This window comes from Myotis lucifugus, unplaced genomic scaffold (genome assembly GCF_000147115.1).
Source record: "Myotis lucifugus unplaced genomic scaffold, Myoluc2.0 scaffold_157, whole genome shotgun sequence".
NCBI lineage: Eukaryota > Metazoa > Chordata > Mammalia > Chiroptera > Vespertilionidae > Myotis > Myotis lucifugus.
In genome coordinates this window covers 1501589-1529432 of record NW_005871205.1, presented here as the reverse complement: position 1 = coordinate 1529432, position 27844 = coordinate 1501589, and the positions used below count along the sequence as shown (strand labels likewise).

General features: G+C 44.8%; 2 protein-coding genes across 7 annotated transcripts in view; both read left to right on the top strand.

Moving 5' to 3' along the window:
* The first annotated feature begins 111 nt into the window (after positions 1-111).
* SDF2 (stromal cell derived factor 2) lies at positions 112-8180 on the top strand. The gene is made up of 3 exons (XM_006095528.3): positions 112-421; positions 4596-4792; positions 7506-8180. Exons 1-3 carry the CDS (start codon positions 271-273, stop codon positions 7791-7793), a joined length of 636 nt encoding a protein of 211 aa, XP_006095590.1. The 5' UTR covers positions 112-270; the 3' UTR covers positions 7794-8180.
* A 4036-nt stretch (positions 8181-12216) lies between these two features.
* The window catches only part of KIAA0100 (KIAA0100 ortholog), a 29612-nt gene continuing 13984 nt past the window's right edge, over positions 12217-27844 (top strand). For all 6 annotated transcript variants that reach the window (XR_002830899.1, XR_002830898.1, XR_002830901.1 and 3 more), the window contains exons 1-24: positions 12217-12326; positions 12905-13028; positions 13521-13570; positions 13886-14033; positions 14212-14330; positions 14565-14625; positions 14811-15000; positions 15802-15925; positions 16071-16195; positions 16442-16509; positions 16616-16761; positions 17431-17549; positions 17658-17821; positions 17965-18220; positions 18737-18942; positions 20089-21184; positions 21618-21809; positions 21946-22148; positions 22296-22414; positions 22526-22746; positions 23274-23464; positions 23596-23695; positions 23838-24040; positions 24924-25218. Coding sequence is in view for 2 of the 6 variants with exons in the window: in XM_023759563.1 (XP_023615331.1) it covers positions 14245-14330; positions 14565-14625; positions 14811-15000; positions 15802-15925; positions 16071-16195; positions 16442-16509; positions 16616-16761; positions 17431-17549; positions 17658-17821; positions 17965-18220; positions 18737-18942; positions 20089-21184; positions 21618-21809; positions 21946-22148; positions 22296-22414; positions 22526-22746; positions 23274-23464; positions 23596-23695; positions 23838-24040; positions 24924-25218 (4165 nt within the window). In the remaining 4 variants the exon portion in view is untranslated. The remainder of the gene's footprint in view (positions 12327-12904; positions 13029-13520; positions 13571-13885; positions 14034-14211; positions 14331-14564; positions 14626-14810; positions 15001-15801; positions 15926-16070; positions 16196-16441; positions 16510-16615; positions 16762-17430; positions 17550-17657; positions 17822-17964; positions 18221-18736; positions 18943-20088; positions 21185-21617; positions 21810-21945; positions 22149-22295; positions 22415-22525; positions 22747-23273; positions 23465-23595; positions 23696-23837; positions 24041-24923; positions 25219-27844) is intronic.

Sequence of the window (27844 nt, the reverse complement as noted above, 5' to 3'; positions counted from 1 at the left end):
CACTGGGAGTGGGCGGGCCGTTTCTTGCTCTCTTCTCCCACCCGGCTCCTCCGGGTTTGTCCCGGTTCAGGAAAGCGGCTTTCAGAACTGAACGAGCCGATTGGAAGCAACCAGGCCTAGCCGGTTCCCCGGGCCGCTCTGGCCAAAGGAACCATAAAGACCAAACGAGGACTTCTTCATTTCCTCCTCTCTATGGTTCCGCTTGCAGCTTCCGGTTCCGGGGCGGGGCCAAGTTACTTCGGGGGTTAGGGACTCTGTGGCACCGCTAGGATGGCTGTGGTTTCGCTGCTGTTGTTCGGGGGATTGTGGAGCGCTGTAGGAGCGTCCAATCTGGCTGTGGTTACCTGCGGTTCTGTGGTAAAGCTACTCAATACGCGCCACAACGTGCGGCTGCACTCACACGACGTGCGCTACGGGTCAGGTACTGCCCCCCGGGTTCGAGTGGGCTAGGAAGGCTTGGTGGGCTCCGGAGGGGGCGGGGCCTGGAGAAAGTCTTAGGGGTGTAGTCTGGGAAGGTTAGGGGAGCCCTGGGAGGTTCTTGAGGCCTAGAAGCAGGGAGAATTGAGTTGTCCTGAGGCATCTTTTTTTTTTTAATTTAAAACTTTTATTGTTGACACTTGTAGATGTCCGCCGTTTTCCCCTCTTTTGCCCACCTCCACCCAGCCCCATCCCCACACTGTTCATGGGCTATGCATATATGTCCTTTAGCTGATTCCTTTACCTTCCTTTATCCAGTCCCCCCATCCCTCCCTTCTGACATTTGTCAGTCTGTTCCTTGTATCCGTGCTTCTGGTTCCATTTTGTTGGTTGGTTAGGTTCCACATTAGTGAGGTCACCTAGTATTCATCTTTCTCTGACGGGCTTATTTTGCTTAGCATAGTAATCTCCGGGTCCACCCATGCTGTCGCAAAGGGTAAGAATTCCTTCTTTTTTTTATAGCTGTATAGTATTCCATTGTGTAAATGTACCACATCTTGAGAAGAAAAGCGTGTGTGTGTGTGTGTGTGTGTGTGTGTATACATATATTTTTATTTATTTATTTTATTTTTTAAAAAATATATTTTATTGATTTTTTACAGAGAGGAAGGAAGAGAGATAGAGAGTTAGAAACATGATGAGAGAGAAACATCGATCAGCTGCCTCCTGCACATCTCCCACTGGGGATTTGCCCGCAATCCAGGTACATGCCCTTGACCGGTACCGAACCCGGGACCCTTCAGTCCGCAGGCCGACGCTCTATCCACTGAGCCAAACCGGTTTCGGCAATTTTTAAAATATATTTTTATTGATTTCAGAGAGGAAGGGGGAGAGAGAAAAAAAAATCAATGATGAGAGAGAAACATCGATCAGCTGCCTCCTGCACACCCTCTCCTGAGGATGTGCCCACAACCAAGGTACATGCCCTTGACTGGAATCGAACCTGGGACCCTTCAGTCCACAGGCTGACGCTCTGTCCACTGAGCCAAACCAGTCAGGGCTCATCATTGATGTTTCTATCCCTTTCTCCCTTGCCCTTCCTCTCTCTGAAATATATATATATATGTATATGTATATGTGTATATATCTATCTATATATCTATATATATACGTATATATATCCATATATCTATATCTACATATATTCCTATATATCTATATATCTCTATATATCTCTATCTCTATCTTTATATCTATATCTATCCCCATAGCCGGTTTGGCTCAGTGGATAGAGCGTCAGCCTGCGGACTGAAGGGTCCCAGGTTCGATTCCGGTCAAGGGCATGTACCTTGGTTGCTCGTACATCCCCAGTTAGGGGGTGTGCAGGAGACGGCTGATCGATGTTTCTCTCTCATCGATGTTTCTAACTCTCTATCCCTCTCCCTTCCTCTCTGTAAAAAATCAATAAAATATATTTTAAAAAAGAAGAAAAGAAACATCAGTGATGAGAAAGAATCATTGATCAGCTGCCTCCTGCACTCTGGGGGATCAAGCCTGCAACTCCGTCATGTGCCCTGACCAGGAATCAAATTTCATGGGTCCACCCTCAACCGCTGAGCCACACCGAGTAGGCACCACAGCTTTTTTATCCACTCATCTACTAATAGGCACTTGTGCTGTTTGCAGATCTTGGCTATTGTAAATAATGCTGCTATGAACATAGGTGGTGCATAGATTCTTTCTGATTGTTTTGGGATTCTTAGGCTATATACCCAGAAGTGGGATTGTTGGATCAAAGGCAGTTCCATTTTTAATTTTTTTGAGGAAACTCCATACTGTTTTCTATAGAGGCTGCACCAATTTGCATTCCCACCAACAGTGCACTAGCGATCCCTTTTCTCTACATCCTCACCAGCACTTGTTGTTTGTTGATTTATTGATGGTAGCCATTCTGACAGGTGTGAAGTGATACCTCATTGTTCTAAGGCATCTTTTTAAAAAAATATATTTTATTGATTTTTTACAGAGAGGAAGGGAGAGGGATAGAGAGTTAGAAACATCGATGAGAGAGAAACATCGATCAGCCGCCTCCTGCACACCCCCCACTGGGGATGCGCCCGCAACCCAGGTACATGCCCTTGACCAGAATCGAACCTGGGACCCTTCAGTCCGCAGGCTGACGCTCTATCCACTGAGCCAAACCGGTTAGGGCTAAGGCATCTTAATGGTAATACCAGTTTCATTCTGGTGAGCTATGCACCAGGTGCATACATTACATACATACTCTTTTAGATTTATAACATTCCTACAAGGTAGAAATTATTGTTATCCTCATTTTACAGATGAGGAAACAGACTCAGGAATAAATGGCATGCTCAAAGCCTTGCAGCTAATGAAAGGCAGAGACAAGAGTTCGATCTAAATCTGTCTAGGCTCTAGGTTCATAGCCTGCTTTCAACTACTCCAGGCCGGCACTAGTCAATTGTGGGAGAGACATACATGTAGAAAAATTACACTAAGTTCTGTATCTCTGAAGTTTTAAACTCCAAGAGCTCACTCTTTGACCATGACCCTTTGTTCTAGCTCTTTTGCATAGTAATACTTGCTCTTCAATTCTTTTCCTTTGGTCTCTTTTTTTTTTTTTTAAATATTTTTATTGATTTTTTAGAGAGAGGAAAGGAGAGAGACAGAGAGTCAGAAACATCGATGAGAGAGAAACATCGACCAGCTGCCTCCTGCACATCTCCTACTGGGGATGTGCCCGCAACCCAGGTACATACCCTTGACTGGAATCGAACCTGGGACCCTTCAGTCCACAGGCCGACGCTCTATCCACTGAGCCAAACCGGTCTTGGCTCCTTTGGTCTCTTTATTCAAACTTTATCCTTGTAAAGAATTTAAACTAAAGCACTCACTGGAATTGGAGAGGAAACTGTTTTGAGAGTTTTTTTATCCTATGAAATGAAAATGCTTAATTTGTGTTTATTTATATTTCAGCAATTACTTGTGGTTTCATTCAGTATAGATCAGTGATGGCGAACCTTTTGAGCTCGGCGTGTCAGCATTTTGAAAAACCCTAACTTAACTCTGGTGCCGTGTCACATGTAGAAATTTTTTGATATTTGCAACCACAGTAAAACAAAGACTTATATTTTTGATATTTATTTTATATATTTAAATGCCATTTAACAAAGAAAAATCAACCAAAAAAAATGAGTTCGCGTGTCACCTCTGACACGCGTGTCATAGGTTCGCCATCACTGGTATAGATTAATGAGCTCCTATTGTGTGCCTATTATTCTCGATACAGGAGATATGGTGCTCAGTCAGAAAGTTATAAGAAAACAAAAACAGACAAAAAGAGAAAAAATTAGTGAACCAGTGAGAAGAGAGCCATTTAAAGTGACTTTAGGTTTCTATCTTGGATGACTGATGATGCTAGTAGCTAAGAAAGGAAGGAGTTCTTTCATGATTCTCAAAACCTGCTTGACCAGTTAGACTTGGAAAGGAACTGAGTTGTCATTGTTGGGATGTCTTAATCCTAGCAGCCATTCAGTGAACACCTGCTATGTGTCTGCTTTATTACTTTGTTGTTGTTAATCCTCACTCAAGGATATTTTTCCTTTTTTTAAAAAGAGAGAGTGGAAGAGAAGGGGGGAGGAGAGAGAGAGAAACATTGATGTGAGAGAGACATATTGAGACTTTTTGCTTCTTGACTGGGGCCAGGGATCTAACCCACAACTCAGGTACATACCGTTGACCAGGAATTGAACTCGGGCCCTTCGGTCTGTGGGCCAACGCTCTAACCATTGAGCAACACCGACCAGGGCCATGTTATTACTTTTTTTTTTTAATATATTTTTATTGATTTTTTTACAGAGAGGAAGGGAGAGGGATAGAGAGTCAGAAACATTGATGAGAGAGAGACATCGATCAGCTGTCTCTGATCTGATCATCCCACTGGGGATGTGCCCGCAACCAAGGTACATGCCCTTGACCAGAATCGAACCTGGGACCCTTCAGTCCACAGGCCAACGCTCTATCCACTGAGCCAAACCGGTTAGGGCATTACTTTCAAATTTGATCTAATAACCCCTAGGAAAGAGAGGGGTCCAGTTAAACTTACCTCTTTTCTTCTTTTCTTTGTTCTTTTTGTTTTTTTGTGTTTTTGATTGCAGGTAGTGGGCAGCAGTCAGTGACAGGTGTAACCTCTGTGGATGACAGCAATAGTTACTGGAGGATACGGGGGAAGACCTCCACAGTTTGTGAGAGGGGAACACCCATCAAATGTGGCCAGCCCATTCGGCTGACACATGTCAACACTGGCCGAAACCTCCATAGTCACCACTTCACCTCACCTCTTTCTGGAAACCAGGTGAGGTGGCATCCTATGGGTCATTGCTGTTTTGTACTTTACTCAGTTGAGTTGTTTGATATCTTTGTTCTTAGTCCTTTCTTTTCCAGGTGTAGTAGATGTTCTCTCTTTTTAAAAAAAATACGGTTTTTTGTTGATTTCAGAGAGAGGGAGGGAGAGAGAGAGAGAAAGAGAGAGAGAGAAACATCAGTGATAAAATCATTGATCAACTGCCTCCTGCACGCCCCCTACTTGGGGATAGATCCCGCAACCTGGGCATGCGCCCTGACCAGAAATCAAACCATGACCAGGATCCTGGTTCATGGGTTGATGCTCAACCACTGAGCACACCAGCCGAGCAGATGTTCTCTTTTGTGCAAACCTGGAGAACTGGCTTTGTCTCATACATGTGAAAGAAATTGTTTCTGGTCAAAATGGAGACTTTACATCTAGACCAAATGAGGAGGAAAGACAGAATAGGTATATGTTAGCATATTATAAAGTTATCTTGATAAATCCTACAATAACGAAACCTAATGGTTTCCAAACTTGCAATAAAAATTATTATTGTAATGATGCTGACTGACCACGTTAAGAAAATGAATTAGGTATTATGCCATTTTTTTAAGCCGTGAGATTTTGGGGGATGTGGGACCCCTTAATGACTGCTTCCTACTCCCACTCTGTACTCTGTACATAGTTTTCTCTATTAACATCTTACAGTTAGTATGATAGATTTGCTACAGTGAATTGATAATATTGTTACATTGCTATCAACCAAAGTCCATAGGTTATTCCAATTTCCTTAGTTTTTACTGCTATCCTTTCTCTGTTCCAGGATCCATCCAGGACACCACATTACATTTAGTTGTCACGTCTCCTTAAGCTCCTCTTGGCTGTGATAGGTCTCAGATTCTTCTTGTTTTTGATTACCTTGACAGTTTTGAGGAGTGCCGGTTAGGTATATTATAGGGTGCTCCTTAATAGGAATTTGTTTGATGTTTTTCTTATGATTAGACTGGATTTATAAAGGTTTTTGGGAGAAAGATCACAGAGGTCAAGTGCCATTTTCATCACATCATAACAAGGACATATACTATCTACATGATTTATGACTGTTGATACTGATTACCTGGCTGAATTTGTGTTTGTCAGGTTTCTTCTGTAAAATTACTCTTTTCATTTTCCTCCTGTCCATACTGTACTCTAGAAAGAAGTCTTTGCACAGCCCATACTTAAGAATGGCAAGTTATGCTCTCCCTTTTTATTTTCAAACTATAAGAGAAAGTTTACTTAGAAAGTCATAGAGGTAGAAGAAGTGAGCTATAGAAGAAATGGGCTGAGGAAACAAGTTTCAGAGGCAAAAGAAGGGCCCTTGGAGCTTAGGAGAGAGAAAGGTAAAGGTAACAGGCCTGGGGGAAGGATGAGGGGGAGGGGAAAGGCACGGGCTTGCTCCCTGGAAGGAGAGCACCTGTGCTTCTCCTTCGAGATGGAGTAGCTACATGATTTATTTGGAATTCTTCTGTATGGGAGATTTGTCTCTTATTTAATCTTTTGTTTATATCAGTATGAACTTATGGGTGTTTATATGTATGTATATTAAGTTAGACATGAGTTCTTAATCATGTCTCCAACTCTAATCCATTATCACATAGATCATGCTAGTCTCCTCCCTTTGCTTATTTGTAAATTCACACTCTAACTGAGTTATCTGGCTCCACTGTCATCCATTCACCTACTCATTCACTTCTAGTATACATACATAGTAGCAGAATTGTTAATTTTGTGCAGTTCCCTTTGCTTTAGTCTTAATCTGACTGCTTTTTATCGTTTTACATTATATAGCTATTAGTATATATTTAAATTATATATTTCTGAATTAATCAGTAACTTTTTTATTGTGATAAAAACTCTGAATATTTGGCCCTAAGGTGAATGGGATTAGAAGAGGAGTGGAAGATAGAACATGCTATAATTTGCTCAATATTTCTTACTTTATTTAATTATTACAATTATCCTGTAAGGTGATATTGTTATCATTTTATAGAAGAGGAATTGCAGCCGAAACCGGTTTGGCTCAGTGGATAGAGCGTCGGCCTGCGGACTGAAAGGTCCCAGGTTCGATTCCGGTCAAGGGCATGTACCTGGGTTGCGGGCACATCCCCAGTGGGAGATGTGCAGGAGGCAGCTGGTCGATGTTTCTCTCTCATCGATGTTTCTAACTCTCTATCTCTCTCCCTTCCTCTCTGTAAAAAATCAATAAAATATATTTAAAAAAAAAAAGATATCGCTATACTTTATTAAAAAAAAAAAAAAAAGAAGAGGAATTGCATAGGAAGGGATAGAGCTGACATTCAGGGTCTGCTTGTCTCCAGCTTGTTTCTCACCAGGTCATTTAAAATCTAGTTAAGGGGATAAGGCAGGAATATTTCAAGTCAAATAACAAGAGCTATAAAGTATTTTAAGACTATAATAGAAAATATAAGGCTATAAGGCAAATAAAGAGTTATTGCAAAATTAGTGTTTGGATCATAATCTTATGGCAATTGCTTTTGTATCCTTTGTGTCTTCTTCTTTTTTCCAGTTTAAATTATTTATTTACTTCTAAACAACCCTGGAAAGCCTCTCATTTTTTACTTTTGGGTAGCCTTATTTTTCTTCCCATTGCCTACCTCCCCTTTACAAGCCTATATGTACCAGCCATGCTAATGTTGCTACCATCTGTGTCTTCTAGGAAGTGAGTGCTTTTGGTGAGGAAGGTGAAGGTGATTATCTGGATGACTGGACAGTGCTCTGTTCCGGGCCCTACTGGGTGAGGGATGGTGAGGTGCGGTTCAAGCATTCTTCCACCGAGGTTCTGCTGTCTGTCACAGGAGAACAATATGGTCGACCCATCAGTGGGCAAAAAGAGGTGCATGGCATGGCTCAGCCAAGCCCGAACAACTACTGGAAAGCCATGGAAGGCATCTTCATGAAACCCAGTGAGTTGTTGAAGGCAGAAGCCCACCATGCGGAGCTCTGAGTCTGGAGGCTGTGAGCCACTGTCACCACACAGTGTTCATAGACACCTGCTGCTGCTTCACCATGGGATCCCTGCCACAGGTTTCCTGGGCATTGGCCATGTCACCACTGAGATGAAGATGGTCGGCAGAAAATAGTGACTGTGTTTGGAGGCTTCGCCTTTTACAGTTGAAATGGTTGTTCTCTCAGACTTGGATCTGTTCTTTTTGAGTACAAGACTTGTTGTTGAAGGAGCAGGTGCTTTTAATTCCTACTGATGAAACAGATACAGAAATTTCCTAGTTGGGAAATTTTTACTCTTCAAAAACGTGGCATCATGGATTATTAATGTGTGTGACTTTTCCCCTGCTTGCTTTCTCCAAAATGATAAAAAAGAATTTCATTGTTAGCCACTGTGTTGTCATTTATTAGATGTGCTATTTCATGATCTGATTAATTTTTTAATAGGTCTCTATTTTGTGAGGCAAGTTATTCCATTGCTTTTATTTTTATTTATTTTTAATATATTTTTTTATTGATTTCAGAGAGGGAGAGGGAGAGATACAAGCATCAATGATGAGAGAATCATTGATTGGCTGCCTCCTGAATGCCTCCTACTGGAGATTGAGTCTGCAATCCAGGCATGTGACCTTGACCGGAATCAAACTCGGGGACCCTTCAGTCTGCAGACCAACTGACTGCTCTCCACTGAGCCAAACCAGCTAGAGCCACATACTCTTTTTACTACACTACAATTATGTTAGCTCTTGGTAGATAACTACTCTTTTGGGGACAAATGTAGGGATATCTTTCTTTGAAAAGGTGGGTAGAAAATTTTTGTCCTCTGCTTACCTCATTTTTTATTTTCTCTGCTGGTGAATTCCAGAAAGTTTGCTCCTATGTCCTTCAAGCATGCAGTGGTAAACAGGGGTTTCTGCCATCTACTGGAATTTTAGTGACTTAGCAGGCCTTTTTATTTTTAGAAACTTTCAGATTTTTTCTCCTTGTTTTGTTAGGGAGTTAAGGTAGAAAACATTTCCAAAAGTTCCTGTTATACACTACTTTCCTTTTACAAAGACCCCCGTTAATATGTGATGACTTTTCGTCAAAGCAAAAATTCCCTTCGGTTTCTTTCCGTTAGTGAAAATAGGTACTAATGGCCCTGCGATGTGATTTGATCCCCAGTAGGTGGCGTGTAGGAGGCAGCTGATCAACGATTCTTATCATTTATGTTTCTCCCCTTTCTTCCTCTCTGAAATCAATTTTTTTAAAAAAGGTACTAATGAGAACTTTTGGAAAGCAGGGGATAGTTTACGCCATTTCAGCTTATGAAAGGTTTCATAGGTACACTCTACTTTCAGATAGCTGGGGAAACCTGTAGAGATCTGTGCTAGACATGGATTTATGAGACATGGTTTCTTTGCAAGGACTTGTGCATTAAGTTGAGACCATGAACCAGTTGAGCTTCATTTACACCTTCCCTCCCCTATTCTGATTCAGTTGCATTGATCCCTTAAGAGCTCTCCAGAAAGTAGACAAATGATAAAATCAAGGCTATTGAGATGATTGGGAGTAGAATGTTAACAGTCTGGAAAGAAAAAAGAAATGAAATGTTAGAAACCAGCCGAAACCGGTTTGGCTCAGTGGATAGAGCGTTGGCCTGCGGACTGAAAGGTCCCAGGTTCGATTCCGGTCAAGGGCATGTACTTTGGTTGCGGGCACATCCCTAGTGGGAGATGTGCAGGAGGCGGCTGATCAACGTTTCTCTCTCATTGATGTTTCTAACTCTCTATCCCTCTTCCTTCCTCTCTGTAAAAAATCAATAAAATATATTTTTTAAAAACCCCAGCTGAATAAAGGGAACAGAATGGACAAGATGAATGAGAGTAGGGAGCTGTGTTGCAAAGTATCCCTCTTGGTTTGGACAGTTTTCATTGAGTTATTGGGTCTTCCCTAAAGGTTCACAAACAGAACATACCCTGACGGGAGGCTGCAGGTTACAAAGAGGATGGCAGAACTATAATGCTTGAGGGATAAATACGAACTATAACAGCGGTGGAGCCCTGGGAAAGGTGTGAAATAGTGATGAGAGGACTAGATTAGGAAGGAAACCAGGTGGAGGGGTAAAAGCAACTTTGGGCAACCCAGGTGAAAGTTGAAATGGTGCTTTATCTGAAGGAATGGGAAGAGAGCCTCAAGTAAAATATTGGAGGACGTTTATGGAGATTAGGATGTGAGAGCAAAGGTTTGTGAAGTACTTATTTTGAAATCCTCAGAATTTCTTGTTTGTACTGTATTAGCATCAGTGTAATAGAGTTGGAAGGGACCTTTGTCCGATTTCCTCATTTTATAGATAAGGAAACAGACAAATTAAAGTTGACCTGAATTCTCCATTTCATGTAATTGTTTGAAGGGCAAGAACAATATCCACTACTTCTGTGGTATCCACCCTCACCCCACCCCCAGTATGCCCAGATTGCACTATGCACGGTAGACATTGAAAACTCCAGCCCTGGCCGGTTGGATTCTGGGTCAGGGTACATGTCAGTGATGCTGGTCCATCACAAGTACGGGGGTGCAGAAGTCGATGATGTTTCTGTCACATGTCACACATGAATGTTTCTTTCTCCCTCTCCCTCCCTCTCTAAAAATAAATTTTAAAAATCTTTAAATTAAAAAGAAAACTCTAATGAAGGGTTCAGAATTGTGCTGTCCCCGCAGGTCAATACATATAGGGTGTCCCCAAAAATGTATACACACTTTAATAGCTGATAACTCACTTAATTTTCACTCCTTTTCAGGTTTAACTGATTTGAAATAATGGGTGAAGCCAGACTAAGCTTTAAACAAAGAAAATTTATCCTAAAGTGCTATTAGACTTTTTTCTATGGAGATACATAAAAGGTAAAGCTTACTGTACAAAACCCGGCAAGAGTTGACGAATTGAGGTGTACAAATACCAAAGGAAATGATCATTTTAAAAATATATTTATTAATTTCAGAGAGGAAGGGAGAGTGAGAGATAGAAACATCAATGATGAGAATCATGGATCGGCTGCCTCGTCCCCTAGGGATGGAGCCCACAACCCTGGCTTGTGGCCTTGCCTGGAATTGAACCTGGGACCTCACAGCCCACAGGCCGACACTCTATCCCCTGAGCCAAACCAGTTAGGGCAGGACCAGAACAGTCATCAGTTTGCAAAAAGGCATTGACAAAAAAAACTTCATTTCTGTAGATTCTTTTAAATTTTGAAAATGAACTATGTTAATAAACACACATTATAATCATTCAAAATGTGTATACATTTTTTTGGGACACCCTATATTTTACACGTTCCCCTTCCCACCCCCTCCACCCCCAATTGATTCTCAGAGAGAGTGCACAGGAGAAATATCAATGCTAGACAAAGACACATTCATTGGTTGCCTCCCGTTGGCCCCCTGACTGGGGCGGGATGGAACCCTAACCCAGGTAGGTGCCCTGGACCAGGAATGGAACCCGGGACCCTTTCTATGAGGGCCCACGCTCCAACCATTGAGCCACACCGTCTAGGGCTGGGACACCCTGTATTAACTAACAAAGTATTCATACAATGAATGAATTAAAAAGTCATTCCTTAGTGAATTAAACACTAATTCCTTTGAGGCCTTACAATTAATTACCTCTTGGTTTTCTCAATGATTTTCAGACAAGGCTCTTTAATAAGATAGGAGAGCTACTTCGTATGACTCAGAGGTCTAACTTCTGCAGTATCCTCGGTCCAGACCCTAAGGTGGTCAAGCCGACTCTATAACTACCCCGCGGAAAGTGCTTTGTAAATGGAACTCCGCTGCCCGCCAGATCCACTGCAAACCGGGGGGCTGTTCGGACTTCGACCCCACGCAAGTCCGTGGCTCCGCATTTCCGGGCACCGAAGGGCGCGTCCGGAGTGGGGCGTTCGTATCAGTCCACAGGAGGTCCAGTCCCGGCGCTCTCTCCCAAGCCACGCCTGCACTTCGGGCTGGCAGCCGGTCGGCCCCGCCAGGCAGCGCGCACGAGGCGGGGCCACGAGGCCGCCGCTGGCTGGTTGGCTGCGAGGGGCGTGGCGCACGCGCGCCAACGCTTCCTGGTCCCGTGCTGTCCCTGTGCGCGCGGCTGGTCGGCCACACGGCGGAGCTGCGGGAGCCGGAGGCGGGCCCGGCTGGGCGGGGGCCGGAGCCAACCGGCCGTACCAGGGCCGAAGCCGTAACCCCCTGTTCTTCCCGCGCTATTGGCCTTCTGTTGGTTGTGCTGTTCACCCTCCTCCTAGACCGGTGAGGGGGATCCCGGCTTCGGCGGGGTGGGGGTGGGAGGTAGGGGGTAGGAGTGGGAGGGAGAGAGACTGAGGAGGGGGCGCGCGGGAGGGGGAGATAGAGGGAGGAGAGGGCTAGAGGGGGGGACGGTGCGCGGGCGATGCGGCGCCGAGGGAGGGGTGGAGCGGAGGCGCCGGTCGGAGCTGGAGCGGAGCCACTGGGATTGAGGAAGACGAAGGGAGCGGCGAGGCCTGCGGAGATGCCCAGGCTGGGAGCTGAACCGGTGTGTGTGTGTGTGTGTGTGTGTGTGTGTGTGTGTGTGTGTGGAGGGGGGCCGGCCGTGGTCTCCCTTTACCCCCCTACACGCCCCGGAGGCACCTGCAGCCGCGCCCTGGGGAGCCAGAGCCGGTCTGACCGCCCTGGGGAGAGCAGCTGGCGAGCTGGCCCGGGGTGACCCCGCAGTGCCTTCTGGCGGACATCTGTCTGCAGGGCGAAGACAGGGACCCTGTGGGGAGTATGTGATGGCACATCAGACAGGGCTGCCGGTACTCCGACTCCTGTGGGGGCCTCTTCTCTCCGCCTCGGGTTCCTAAAGATCTGAGGGGCTTTGTCTCCAACTTAGAAGGTGGCGTTTAATTTGTCTGATTCCATCCGGATGGCGGGGACAGTCCGGGGCTACGGTGCTGATCCTCGTGGCTCAGTGTTTGTGATGGAGCCGTGTGGTGGGAGACGGGAGAGCTGCCCGGAAGACCCGGCTTCAGGATGAGACCCTGTGCCAGGGCTTCTAGGGTCGGCGAGGCGTGAGGGAAGGAAGCCATCGTTGGGAGCGGGTCCTGTGAGCTCACGGGGCTTTCTCTGCAGGTGGCTGGTGGTCCGGTTGGTCACCAAGTGGTGTCAGCGGAAGCTGCAGGCAGAGCTCAAGATTGGCTCCTTTTTTTGGATCCAGAATGTCAGTCTTAAGTTTCAGCAGCACCAGCAAACAGTGGTGAGTCCTGAGGGATTCCCTGGGTATGTGAGTGGTGTTGATCCAGCTTAATTTCAGCTTTTTTTTTTTTTTTTTCTTTTTAATAAATTCTGGGTGGCTTTCCTAGTTTAACCCAGTCTTGTCACCTCTTTGCCAAGATGCTCTTAGTTTGGGAATGCTAGGACTGACGTAAGTCGTTCGGTTAAAATGCTGATAAGGCACAGTGTCCAGGGCACGTAAGAACGATACAAAGGTAAAGCACAGACCAAAGATAACAGGAAACAGAAGAGCTTACTGTTCTACTTTAAGAGGGGAAACGCAGCAACCTACCCATAAAAGAGAAATGCAAACATCATTGTGAGGAGCAGGATACAGTGTGGCGGAGGGAAGCCGGTAGAGATGGGATGGAGAATAATTGGTGGAAGGGCTAGCACTTCCGCCTCTTCTTAGAACTTCCCTGACTTGTCAAGCTGCTCATGTCTTACCTAGCGGCTTTCTTCCATGATGTTTTAGGAAATTGATAGCCTGTGGATTTCCAGCAAACTCCTTAGCCATGATCTGCCGTGAGTACCCTGTATCCTCGCTCTTCCTTTGGGGAGTATTTGGGATTGGGGTTTGTAAAATGAGATTCTTCTACACAGGCCTCAAAGTCCAGGAAGGGAAGTGGGTTCTTGGCTTGATGTCTCCTGGAAGCGATTATCTCTAGTGAGACAGAGATTGAGAACTACTACGAGACTATCCTCCACGATTTGAGCTACATTTTTTTTTTTCTTTTGAGCTACATTTTTAGGGAGGATGGGAGAGCGAATGTGAGGGAGGGGAGGAGACTGCTCTGGAAGGGATGGGCCTGATGGCAGCGAGGTTTCTCTTCCGGGCAGGCGCTATGTGGCACTGTGCTTTGGAGAAGTGCGGATCAGAACTGACCCGCAGAAGGCTTCTGGGCTGTTTGCTCCATTCCCCCAGAGCACAGGAGTGCAGCAAAAAGAGCTGTCCTTCAGCCCGGCCTTACTGAAGATCATCTGTCAGGTGAGGCTGCTTCTCCCTTTTTCTTGGTCTGTACTGGGAATGACTGGCTTTGGAATCATGGGTGGGTTTTTCTGCTATTGGGGGGCAGGATACTAAGAGCTGTCTCTTACTCTCTTTCTGTTGGAAAGAAGGGGAAGTGCCTTGACATTAATTGCTGTTCTTTGTTTCTTCCTTGCAGCTATTTTCCATTCATGTAGATTCTATAAACATCATGGTTCTCAAGGTAGCTACCTCCGAGTCCTTGTGGCACATTCAGATCAGAGAAAGCAGCTTTCTTTTGGATAGTGATGGGAAAAGGTAAACTCTGGGTAGAAAAGGGTCCAGTAGGCCCCTTCTTGCCTTACAGTTGTTTCAGGGTGGGTGGATGCCAGGGCCTTCTTATCAAAGTGTCAAGTTCTTATTCTGTGCAATTTGAGGAGAGGCTGAGATTAGGCACTTCTGCTTGCCTTGTCCCTTCCAGCCAACAAAGCTTGATTGAAGGTAAATGGTGAGGAAAGGGGCCAAGTGCTTTTAATTTTTTTCCTTTCTCAGGCTAAAATGTGAGGTGAGCCTAAGTCAGATCAACAGCAAAGTTCTAAAGAGTGGCCAGTTGGTGAGTATGGCGTGGTCCCTCAGATGCCTTGTTTCCTTCTGGTCATAAGGAGCTTAGGGCTTACCCCATAGATTCTGTGTCCTTATGGGGTTCTCTCAAGGTAGTGTTCCCGACCACTGAATTCTTGACCCCAAACTCCCAGACTCCTTACACATACACACCTTAGCAGCTTATTCTTTCTGTAGGAGGACACCTGCCTGGCGGAGCTCTCACTGGCCCTAAAGCTGTGTCTAGAGGTGGGCATCAGGAGTCGGCAACTGAAGGCAATTTCTGTGGATGTGTGGACACTCCATGCTGAACTGCACGAGGGCCTCTTCCATAGTCAGCTGCTGCACCAGGGCTCAAGCCTGGCACCCCAGCCTGTTCCCTGTTCAGGTAAAGCCCCAGTCAGTGAGCTTCTTGGCTGCCCTATTCTCAGGTTATTTTGGAATTAGAAAAAAATAGTGGCCTCACTACTCATTTAGGTGTGATTTGTTAGTCACCTTGGCCTTGGACCCTGAGGATAGAGGAAATAGGACCTTTGCTTGTGGTGGATAAAAGAACCAATGTTTAGTGGGTAATTATCATAAATTAGACCTGTATTATGAGCTTTATATATGTTCTCTCACTAAATCCTCAGCATTGCACCAGTGAGAACACCGAAGCCTAGGAAGATTAGAGGGGTATCTTTTCTTTCTAAATTATAAGAGAAAGTTTATTTAGAAAGTCACAGAGGTAGAAGTGAGCAGTAGAAGAAATGGGCTCAGGAAACAAATTACAGAGGCAAAATCAGGGGGCCCTTGGAGCTTAGGAGAGAGAAGGGTAAAGGTGACACCCTGGGGGGAAGAAGAGGGAGAGGGGAAAGGCTTGGGCGTGCTCCAGGGAGGGAGAGCCACTAGAGAGGTATTTTGACAAGTCACACAGCTAATTGATATTAAACATGGGGTTTAAATTGTTTAACCCTAAAGTCCATATTCTTTCTATTATACCAGTCTGCTCCCTATACTATTTTTTAGACTCTGGGGAACAAATTACAGCACGTTCTGAATCTCTGGGATATTTGCCTTTTGGCCTAACATTGGGCATTTGCTTAGTCTATTTTATATGGGAGCTTTTGGTCAAAGAGGACAGGGCATTTTTGGAGACTTGAGGGTGTTAAGGATTGATGGCTTTTGTATTATTCATTCATGTTTTCAGACGTGACAAAAAATGCGGCTGAGTCAACTCTGCCTGGCCTCTACCTCCTTCAGCGGCTGCCAGACCAGGTGAAGGTGAAAATGGATATCACAAGTGTGGTGCTGTCCATGAATAGTCAAAAGAGGTGAGATCTCTTCTGCCACAGAAGTGTGGAGAGTGATAGTTGGAGCTGTATGCTGGGTATATGCAGCAAGTAGCTGCACTGAGCTTGTCTATACAGAGAATGGGAATTCCACTTATTTCTGAGCTAGAGTCCGTTTCTGGTTCAGGCATCTGAATTGGACGCTGAAGCTGTTGCATTTCCTGTACCACCGTGATGAGGATCAGCTGCCCCTTCGTAGCTTCACAGCAAACTCTGATATGGCACAGATGAGCACTGAACTCCTACTAAAAGGTTTGGGTGGGGATGCTGGTACTGAGAGAGAATGGGAGGACCAGACACTCTTTTCCCCCATGCGCCGCATGGCCTTCTTAATTTAATACCAGTGGGGAGCGGGAGGAGGAAACCATACTGAGAGAAAATAGCCCCAACTCTTTTGAGTGTTGGTGACAACCTGTTCAACTCCTTGCCTGTCTCTGACCCTCTCCTAGTTTTACCTTTTGCTCCCAGTGTCTTCTGATCTGTCCTCTGCCCTTACAGATGGGTTGTTGCTGTCCCAGAGCCGCCAGCGCATTGTCTGCCTCAACTCCCTCAAGGCTAGTGTGCAGGTATGATGACTGTGGTACCAAGAATTATTCCTTTCTCTGTTCTCTTCCTACATCATTGCCTTATGAGATAAAACCCAAGTTCATAGTTCTGGTGTTCTCTTTCTAGGTAACTACCATTGACCTCGCAGCCTCTCTGGTTGTGAACACTTGTATTATTCATTACCGGCACCAAGAATTTTCTCACTGGATGCACATGCTAGCACTTGAGACCCAAGGGTCTAGTTCATCTGTTCTTAAGCAAAGGAAGAAAAGGTCAGTGCAATCTTTTTCAATTACCATTTCATCAGATGGATTATTTTGGTTTAAAGTGGTGTCTTATGTGAAATATGTTTTTGACTGTTTGATCTTTCTAAATTTCAGTTTCAATGTCCCAGTCTCAATAGCAATCCTATTTTATATATCTTCCCCATTAGAATAGGCTCTTTAATGGTAGGATGAAGTCCTCTTTTTTTTATGTCCTCAGTACCTAGCACAGTACCTTATACAAAATAAATGTTTGCTAAACTGAACTTAAATGATGAACAGTATCTTGTCTGCCTCAGATGATAAAGTGACAGGTCATATTAGCAGTGCCATATCTCTCTTTGTGTAGTGCTTGCATTGTGTTGCATAGAAAACTTAAGGTTAATAGTTTGGAAGTGATGCTCCTTGGTTGTAGAAGTTTGAGTTCTGTGATATGCTGATGTTCACCATATTTGACCTATGAAATGGCAGTTTCATATGGTTCAACCTAATATCTTTCTGGCATTCCTGCAGACTAACTGTTGGGAGTAGCACTGAACTGACTAGTTTAGTTTTTTATTTTCAAGTTGCATCAGTTTCTAAAAATCACAACAAAACTCACACTGATTTTTGAGAGCTTCTATGATAGGAAGCTGCAATTCTTTCTTTATTAAACAATGATGTCTTATCCCTGTACAGAACTTTCCCCCAAATCTTGGCTCCCATCATCTTTAGCACTTCTATCTCCAATGTCAACATTTCCATTCAGCTTGGAGATACACCGCCCTTTGCCTTGGGATTCAATTCCATCTCTCTGGGTAAGACTCGGATGTAAAAGGAACAAGACCTGTCCATTAGTGGAGCTGGACCCAATTGATGGCCACAGTGGCTCCACGGAATGCCTCTCTCCTGCCTTCTTTGTTTAGATTATCAGCATCTGCGGCCACAGAGTATCCATCAACGGGGCATCCTAACTGTGGACCACCTCTGCTGGCGGGTGGGCAGTGACTCTCACATTCAGCGGGCACCCCACCCACCCAATATGCATGTTTGGGGTGAGGCACTTGTCCTGGACTCTTTCACACTACAGGTAGGTGAACAGGGGCCCATGCAGTTTCCTCATCCTGCCCTGCTTTACAGCATGTAGCACCTTTTTGGCAGCAAGCAATGCGTTAGGGCATTACAGAACTGTGTCTGCATGCTCCTAATGGAGTCCCTCTGCTGCTTTTCCAGGGTAGCTATAATCAGCCTCTCAGCCTGTCCAGCACCCAGTCGGATACCCTCTTTCTTGATTGTACCATCCGAGGACTGCAGGTAGAAACATCAGACACCTGTGCCCAGTGTCTCTCTCGGATCTTATCCTTGATGGGCCCACAATCTGGGAAGTCAGTCTCTAGAGAATCTTCATTCGGGGAGTCTGTGTCATTACTGTGGAAGGTGGACTTGAAGGTGGAGGACATGAACTTGTTCACCCTTTCTGCCCTCGTTGGTAAGTAGGACAGGGAGTCTATACCAAAGTGGGTAGTTTATAACCTAAGCACATTATGCAGATTCAATCTGTTCCTTCTAATTTAATGAAGCTTATTATTTGGAATTTTTCTGAATTAGAGGATGAAATGCTGGAATTACGTTTCTTGGTATTTCTTAAGGGCTTATAAAAGGCAATTATTAAGCAAGATATGTAAGAAAAAGACAGCCTTGATGTCTGATCAAGAGAATGAGATGCATGTAGTGTTTGTTTATTTGTTTTCTTTTTTTCCTTGTGTGTTTAGTAACTGATGTATTTCTGGGCAATTTGTAGGAGTTAGGGAACTTCTTTGGCCTTGCCAGAAGTTTAGGTTAAGATTGGAAAGGGAAATTTTCCCTTAAACATGAGAAACGAAGTTAGGGAGGTGTGGGGAATAAAGACAACTAGAGTGAAGAGAATAAGTAACAAAGGAGAGTGAGGACTGAAGTTGCCATTTGAGAGCTGAGAATCAAGGCTGACATGGTTTCTGGATGTTAGGTGCTTCAGAGGTCCGACTGGACACACTGACTGTCCTGGGAAGTGCTGAAACCTCCACTGTGGGTATCCAAGGGCTTGTGCTTGCCCTGGTGAAGTCAGTCACAGAGAAGATGCAGCCCTGTTGCAAGGCTCCTGACATCCCTGCGCCAGTGCTCAGCCTCTCCATGCTCTCCATCACCTATCACAATAGCATCCGTTCTCTAGAGGTAATGCTTCTGTGGGGAGGTTGAGTTACATTGGGTTTTCCTTAGACTTAGAGCATTGCCCAGTCTTTGGAGTCATGTAAAATTCATCTGTGAGAAATACAGCACCTGGTGTTCTTTTTTCCTGGCTTGTTCTAAACATTTTTAACTCTTCATTACAAAATTTAAAGTCTGTGTAAAACTAGAGAGACTATGTGGACTTTCGTGTATTCATTCCCAGCTTCAATAATTAGCAGCTTATGACCAGCTTATTTCATCTACACTTCCACCAATTGCTCCTGCCCTCTGGCTCTGGGATAATTTGGCAGCAGATACATAATATCCACTGTAAATATTTTGGTGCATAGCTCTGAAAAATAAGGGGCTTTTTAAAGATCATAATCTTGTGTCATGTTGCTGAAGCTCTCAGCTCATCCAAAGGCTGGAAGATGGAAGTGCTGGTAAGTTTTCAGAGGCTTTTCAATACCTTTCTCTCAGGCTATTAGATGGACGTGGGACCCTCTTAGGAGGAGAGTGGAATAGCTTCCTGTTTGTTAGACTTCAACTTCCTTTGGAAATTGAAGTGTTTCCTTTTCAGAGGCTGGAACTCAAAAGGAATTTTTCTGTCCTGGAATTTAAATTTTCTCTGCCCACTTAGATATTCAGAACCATTTTATTTTTCAAGCTGTTCCCTTCTTTGAGGCATACTTTCACATAAGTCAGTTTGCTGTATTGATTTCTGTGTTCGTGACTTTATATACTAGATTTTAGTAAAAATGTGCATGAAACATTTTCAAATTGATTGTTGCAGTGGTTATGATACATTGTGGCAGTTATTGAAAGATAACTTATGAGCAGAAACATAAAGTCAAATGGCTTAATGAGTATGTGCTGTATATACTGGATATACTTTGGTAGGTGCCAAATAATTAAAACACATGGCCTCTCTTCTCAGACAGCTCAGAATCCAGTTGAGGAGAACTTTAGTGTGAGTGCTTTTAAGTGCTCTTGGTGCTAAGAACATGGAAGGGACTAATGAATGTGGTTACTCAGGAAAGACTTCTAGGTGGAGATGGTTCTCGGGTCATATGTGCATGTATAATAACCCCTGTCATCTCTCCTGTTCTGGGACATGGTAATTGACAGATCCTTTTCTCTTGCTTCCTAAAGGTTCAGTGTGGTGCAGGGCTTACTTTACTCTGGAGCCCCCCAGATCACATGTACTTGTACCAGCATATCCTGGCCACCCTGCAGTGCCGAGACTTACTAAGAGCCACTCTCTTTCCTGAGACTGTTCCACTCCTGGCACTAGAGACTCCAGGGGCCACTTCTGAGCGAGAAGGCCAACCTCCCGAAACATCTCCCTCAAAACGGCTGCTAAACCTGACACTAGAGGTGAGCACGGCCAAGCTGACTGCTTTTGTAGCCGAGGACAAGTTCATTACCCTGGCTGCAGAAAGTGTGTCACTGAGCCGGCATGGGGGTTCACTTCAGGCTTACTGCCCAGAGCTGGCTGCTGGCTTTGATGGCAATAGCATTTTCAACTTCAAGGAGGTGGAGGTGCAGCTGCTACCTGAGCTAGAGGAGATGATCCTCCACCGGAACCCCTTGCCTGTGCTGCAGACCCTCCGGAACCGTGTTTGGCTCCTCTCCCTCGGCTCAGTTTCAGTGGAGTTTCCTTATCAGTATGATTTTTCTCAAACTCTGGACGAGGCTGTGGGAGTTCAGAAATGGCTTAAGGGGCTCCATCGAGGAGGAACTCATGCTCAGGCCTCTCCAAGCCCTGCCCCACTCCCACCTGATCTACTTTTGAAAGTTCAGCACTTCTCATGGGTTTTCCTGGATGACATTTTTGAGGTGAAACTTCGAGATAATTATGAACTGATGAAGGATGAAAGTAAGGAGAGTGCCAAAAGGTTGCAGCTGCTGGATGCCAAAGTGGCTGCCCTTCGGAAACAGCATGGGGAGTTATTGCCAGCCCGCAAAATTGAGGAGCTCTATGCCTCTTTGGAACACAAAAACATTGAAATCTACATCCAGCGCTCCCGTCGTCTCTATGGCAACACACCCATGCGCCGGGCATTGCTCACTTGGAGCCTGGCAGGGCTAGAGCTGGTGGCTCTGGCAGATGCTTCCTTCCATGGGCCTGAACGTGTGATAGAGCAGGTTCGAGAGCTTGATCCAGGCAGCCCTTTTCCTGCTGAGGGAGTAGATCATGTTATTCAGTGGTGTCGTATGCTCAAGTGCAGTGTCAAGACTTTTCTGGGTAAGTCTTTATTTGCAGAGCCTGGTGTTAGCCCTTGGAGCGCCAAGGAGCATTTTGAGTGATTACAGAGAAGCTTGGTTATATTGGGAACTGTGGCTGTTTTTGGATGGGTGGAGTGGGATGGGTGTGGGCTCTTCATACCTTTCTTTGTTCCTGAATTTCACCCCGAAACTACTAGGCTGACTTAGGTAAAGGAACAACTAACTCAGTCATCTTTAGGGTTAGTGTAGCTCTTAGATCTCAGTGTTATTCCTCTCACCATCTGTTCAGGGTCTCAATGCCCTTTTTCAGCTTTTTTGCCATCTACTAGGTTGTTTTTTTCTCAGTTGAATTTGTAAAATAGGTGGGTAAAAGTAGTGGCAGGGGGGAAAATGCCTGAATATGCTGACACTGTCCCCTGAATAGCCAGTGTGTATCTTTCTTATAATAACAGTTCGGATAAGAGACTATCCCCGGTACCTGTTTGAGATCCGTGACTGGCGGCTGATAGGTCGACTTGTGGGCACTGAACAGAGTGGTCAGCCTTGCTCCCGTCGGCGTCAAATCCTGCGCTTGGGACTACCATGGGGTAATGTGGTAGTAGAGAGGAACATGCCCCCACTCAAGTTCTACCACGACTTCCGCTGTGAGTAGAGGAGGGCACTTGGTTTGGGATGTTGTGATGGCTGGGGTAGAAGGTGCGCTGAGGTCCTTCTGCAGTGAAGGAAGAGGAAAGGGATGAAGTTGTGTAACAACCTGTATCCTTTGCCCCTCTATCCCAGCGGAAATCTTCCAGTACACAGTGGTATGGGGCCCATGCTGGGATCCAGCCTGGACACTGATTGGCCAGTCTGTGGACCTCTTGACGAAGCCCTCAGCAGACCCCAGCCCACCCTTGCCATGGTGGGACAAGAGCCGTCTTCTGTTTCATGGGGACTGGCACATGGATGTTGAACAGGCAAACCTACACCAGCTGGCCACTGAGGTGAGGGTTCAGATGAGTGGTTTTCTTATTAGGATGGTATGGTTGAGGCTTGTACAGCATTTCGGGGAAGAGAGAAAGGTACTGATTTGGGAGATGAGGGTGATATTTTTATCCATGTCTGATCCAAGTTTTTGGGGGTGGTTATAGGATCCATACAACACAACTGAGAATATGCACTGGGAGTGGAGCCACCTGTCGTTTCACTGGAAACCTGGTCAGTTTGTGTTCAAGGGTGACTTGGATGTCAACGTGAGGACAGCCTCTAAGTGAGTGGAGAGATGGTGGGGCTTTAACAGGACTCAGGGTGGAGGGAGTGGGGAAGAGCCAGGGGTCTACAAGTGACTGGGGCACTGAAGATTGGGATTATTGTGAGACAGGTATGATGACTGCTGCTTTCTGCACCTGCCTGACCTCTGCATGACACTGGACCTTCAGTGGCTATGCCACGGGAACCCCCACGATCACCATGGCGTCACTCTTCGGGCCCCAGAATTTCTGCCTGAGGTGCCCTTGGGCCAGCTCCATGACTCCTACCGGGCCTTCCGCTCTGAGAACCTCAATCTCTCCATCAAGATGGATCTGACTCAGCACAGCGGGAGTGAGGCTTGGGTCTGGGACAATGGGGAGGAAGAGCTGGGAGGGTGGGCTTTGACACTGAGGACTTCAGCTCACTCTTCTGGGAAGGGGATAGGGAAAGGGCAAGGGAGGATTGGGGTTAGCACCTTTTTGAAGAGGGTTGCTGAAAGCAAAGAAGTTGGATCTTTGAAAAGAGGGTGTTGCCCTATCTGGTTTGGCTCAGTGGATAAAGTGTCAACCTACGGACTAAAGGGTCCTGGGTTCGATTCCAATCAAGGGCACATGCCCGGTTGGGGGCTTGATCCCCAGTAGGCACATGGATGTTGAACAGGTGATTATCTCTCATCATTGATGTTTCTGTTTCTCCCTCTCTCTCCCTTGCTCTCTGAAATCAATAAAAATAAAACTAAAAGAGAGGGTGTTGAGGATATTTAGTATCAGGTTGAGTGCTGTTTGGGTTTTTAAACCTAGAACTTGAGCTAAGGAAGGATTTTGCTTCATCTTTGTGTTTTAACTGTAGCTAGGAAATGTCTATCCTTTTCTTTGCAGCAATATCCCAGCCCCGAATTCTGCTATATAGTAGTACCCTGCGCTGGATGCAAAACTTCTGGGCAACTTGGACTAGTGTCACAAGGCCTATCTGTAGGGGAAAGCTCTTCAATAACCTGAAACCCGGCAAGAAGAAACTTGGCCAGCACTACAAGCAGCTTTCCTTTACTGCACTCTTTCCCCAGCTACAGGTCAGGCTCTGACATCCCTGCTGACATCTTCAGTTCTGTTCTCCTTTCGTTGTTGTTTTTTTCTTTCCTGGTCTCTTAATCATCTCTCCAGTGCCATTTCTTCATTCAGTGTTAAGTTCTCTTGTTACCAGGTGCATTATTGGGCCTCATTTGCTCAGCAGCGGGGTATCCAGATTGAGTGCAGTCAGGGTCATGTCTTCACTCGGGGAACTCAGCGGCTTATACCTCAAGGTAAGGTAAACAACCCCTTTATTTCTCCTAGCCTATTCCTTGTCCTTTTTTGCTTTCTCAATTCCCTTCCCTTTCTCTCTTTCTGTGCCACACTATTCTTCTGTGCTGGTCTGCATGGACTCTGTATGCCTCCTTTCCTCAGCGGGCACAGTGATGCGGCGCCTCATCTCTGACTGGAGTGTGACCCAGATGGTTAGTGACTTAAGTCAGGTGACTGTTCATCTGATGGCCTCACCCACTGAAGAGAGTGCTGATCACTGCCTTGATCCCTTGGTAACAAAGACCCACCTACTGAGCCTGTCCTCCCTCACCTACCAACGGCATAGCAATCGCACAGCAGAGGAGGTACCGCCTGAAACAGTCTCTTTATTACCTTACTTGTATCAGTACCTGTCTTAGTCTGCTCAGGCTACCATAACAAAATAGCATAGATTGAGTGGCTAAAACAGTACTAATTTATTTCCCACAATTCTGGGAGCTGAGAAAATCAGGGTGCTAGCATGGTCAGGTTCTGGTGAGGGCTCTCCTCCTGGCTTGTAGATGGCTGCCTTCTCTCTGTGTCTTCACATGGCATAAAAAGAGTACACGCTCTCTGATGTTTCAAGCTCTCTGGGCACAAATCCCATCATGAGGGCCTCACCCTCATGACCTAATCTAAACCTAATTATCTCCTATAGGCCCCATCTCCAAATACCATCACATTGGGGATTATGGTCTCAAAATGTAAATTTGGGGGTGGGGGGGCAATTCAGTCTATAGCAATACATTTTAGACTAAGTCCCTGGTAGTGTTCCTAACTGTATTCCAAGCATATATGTCATTACTTTATCATACACTCACTTGAATCACCTGTTTCAGCATCGCTCTTTTTGAAGATTACTTTTCTTTCTCTCCTTCTAAGGATAGTCTATTGCCCTTCAGGAACTAGAGTACAACATTCCCTAGCACTTTATTTGTTTCCCCCAACCCCAAATTAAGGAAGGATTTTAAGTTGAAATTCTTTGAGTCATTTAAAATACAGTGGGTATATCTAATGTACATGCTAAAACCACTTAGTTTTTCTTTATCCGGGCCTTTTTTTCCCCCCTTATCTTTCTCCAGGGCCTTCTTATCTCCCCCAGAACAGGTTTTTTATTCAACAAGATTGTTTTCTTATTTTTGCATTTGTGGTCCAGGAGAAATGGTGGGGATTTCCATGCTACCCTGAGGTTCTCTTCCTGTTTCTTAGGAGCTCTCTACTCGAGTTGGGGACCCTGCCTTTCATACACACCAGCTGCACTTGGTAGATTTACGGGCTTCCTGGACAACCACTAATCGGGACATTGCCTTTGGTTTATATGATGGCTACAAAAAGGCAGCTGTACTCAAACGCAATCTCTCTACTGAAGCCCTGAAGGGGTTAAAGATTGACCCCCAGATGCCAGCCAAAAAGCCAAAGCAGAGTGTCCCAACCAGTGCTTCAGCTCCACCTCCTGTCAGCAGTCCCAGCTTTAGCGGACAGCCTGATAAGGGGACATCAGGAGGTAAGATAGGACCCCATTGGGTTAGGTTTAGAACAAGCATGTCAAACTCATGGCCTGCGGGGCAGGCTGCATGCCTCATTTATTTGGCCTGTGTTAGCCTTTGAGTTTGACATGCTTGGTAGAATATGTACATTGGCTTGGACAGGAGTTTGAAAAGCGCTAAATCATGGCTGGTTCCATCTAGGTGTAGAGATGAAACCATTATTTTTCCATATCAGGCCACCCAAGTCTTACATAGCATTGATATGGGGCATAAAAGGGTGTAGTCCTATGGCAAGGAGAAGGATCAGGAAGAAATGGTGGGGCCAACACAGGATAAATAAGGGAAAGAAACAAAGAATTAGAGAATTGTTTTGTGTTTTGATGAATTATTTTGTTCAGTCAACAAATATAACAGGCACAGAGCACTGTGCTGGGTTCAGTGATAGATATAGAATGAACAACAGTCTATGCTCCTTAACAAGTTGTCATATCTGGATGAGCTAAGATTAGTTCATTCATTCATTCAATCACTCATTTATTCATAGGTTCATTTTAGTTTTATTGAAGGTTTATAATATATCAGATGTGACCCTAGACTTTAGGGATACAAAAATGGGAGGAATCTTAGAAACTAGTAGATATAAAGATATGCAAATTATTATTTCATTATGAAAATGCTTTGTAAGAATGTTCAAGAAGAAAGTATTTAAATCAACATAGGGAAGTCTAGAAAGCCTTCACGGTGAAGATGATAATGAAGATGGGTCTTTTTTTTTTTTTTTTAACATTTTATTGATTTTTCACAGAGAAGAAGGGAGAGGGATAGAGAGCCAGAAACATCGATGAGAGAGATCGATCAGCTGCCTCCTGCACGCCCCCGACTGGGGATGTGCCCGCAACCAAGGTACATCCCCTTGACCGGAATCGAACCTGGGACCCTTCAGTCCGCAGGCTGACGCTCTATCCACTGAGCCAAACCGGTTCGGCTGAAGATGGGTCTTTTAAAAAATATATATATATATATTTTTATTGATTTCAGAGAGGAAGGGAGAGGGAGAGATAGAAACATCAAGGATGAGAAGAGAACCTTTGTTCGGCTGCCTCCTGCATGCCCCCCCGCTGGAGGTGAAGCCAGCAACCCAGGGTGTGCCCCGACCAGGAAATGAAACGGGACCTCCCAGTTCATAGGTTGACACTCAACCCTTGAGCCACACTGGCTGGGCTTACTCATTTTTTAAGATCCATCTCAGGGGTTGAGCGTTGACCTATGACCTATGCAGGAGGCAGCCGATCAAAGATTCTCTCTCATCATTGATGTTTCTATCTCTCCCTCTCCCTTCCTCTCTGAAATCAATAAAAATATATTTTAATAAAAAGATTAGTAAGAGTTTGACAGGTGAAGAAAGAGGAGAGAAGGGCATTTTAGGGCGAGGGGATAACAAGTACAGACAGGTGCAAGTTCATGGTGAGTTTAAGAACAAGATGAAAAATGATAAATGCCACAAGAAAGAAATTAAAGAATATGGAAGTTGTTCTTGAGTGGAGAGAAGGAGGGAATGCACTCAGGGAAGGTTTTATTGAGGAAATAACATTTGAGCTGGACCTTGAAGGCTTAGTATGGTTTAAACATGTGGAATTGGGGAGGAGATGAGTATTCAAGACAGAGGGAATATCTCTGTCTAGAGTACAGAGAGTGGGGTTGGTAAAGCTTAGTGTATTCAAAGGAGAGTGAACAGTCTGGTTGGCATAGAGAGTAGCTAAAAGAGAGGAGTGAGAGAAGATGCTGGAAAGGAAAGCTGGAGGTAGATCATCAAAGCCATTTCATGCAAGGCTAAGGAGTTTTTGGTCCTTATTCAGTAGACAATGGTGAACTACTGAAGGTTTTTTAATAAAGACATGTCATCATTAGAGTTTTACTTTTAGGAAGATAAATCTGGCAATGGTGCAGAGGAGGACTGGAGAGGAAGGAACTGGAGGTGGGGAGACAAATTAGGAAACTATTGTGGTGTCTCAACAAAAGGTAACAAGGGCCTGAACTAGGTAGAGGCCATGGGAATGAAGATGAGGGGATGGAAATATAAGAGATTTGGAAACTGTTTGGAAAAAGGAGTTAAAACAGGAGGAAAGCGAAAATAAAGCTAAACAGGTTTGGGAAGGTATAGAGTTGTTGATTTAGACATACTGAGTTTTTGGTGCAAGTAGTACATCAAAGTAATGTTTAGCAAACAGATGGAAATGAGGGTTTAAAAGCTTAGGGCTAGAGATAGAGACTTGGGAATTATAGGATAGAGCTAAGAGTTCATGCAAAGGAGATAATAATAGTTGCTTACTGTGTGGCAGGTACTCTGTGAGATACATTTCTATATTCTATTAAATTCTCTCAACAACCTTATGAGATAGTTTCTGTTATTTTACAGACAAGGAAACTGAGAACACAGGTTAAAGCAAGCTGCTGAGGGTCGCAATCAAGTAACTGGCAGAGATGGGATCTTAAACAGAGGCAGACTAGTCTAATTCTGGAGACTGTGCTTTTAACCATAACACTGTCAGACAAACTCATTAGAAGAAAGTAAGAAAGGGACACGAACATGCCAAGGAGAGACCTTAGGAGATACTTCTTTCTTTTTTTAAAAAAAAAAAAAAA

Excerpts from the sequence above, each read along its gene's own strand:
- SDF2 (XM_006095528.3), top strand. The coding sequence starts at position 271 with ATGGCTGTGGTTTCGCTGCTGTTGTTCGGGGGATTGTGGAGCGCTGTA. Across the intron at positions 422-4,595 it reads CGACGTGCGCTACGGGTCAG|GTAGTGGGCAGCAGTCAGTG; the intron begins GTACTGCCCCCC and ends TTTTGATTGCAG. Across the intron at positions 4,793-7,505 it reads CACCTCTTTCTGGAAACCAG|GAAGTGAGTGCTTTTGGTGA; the intron begins GTGAGGTGGCAT and ends TGTGTCTTCTAG.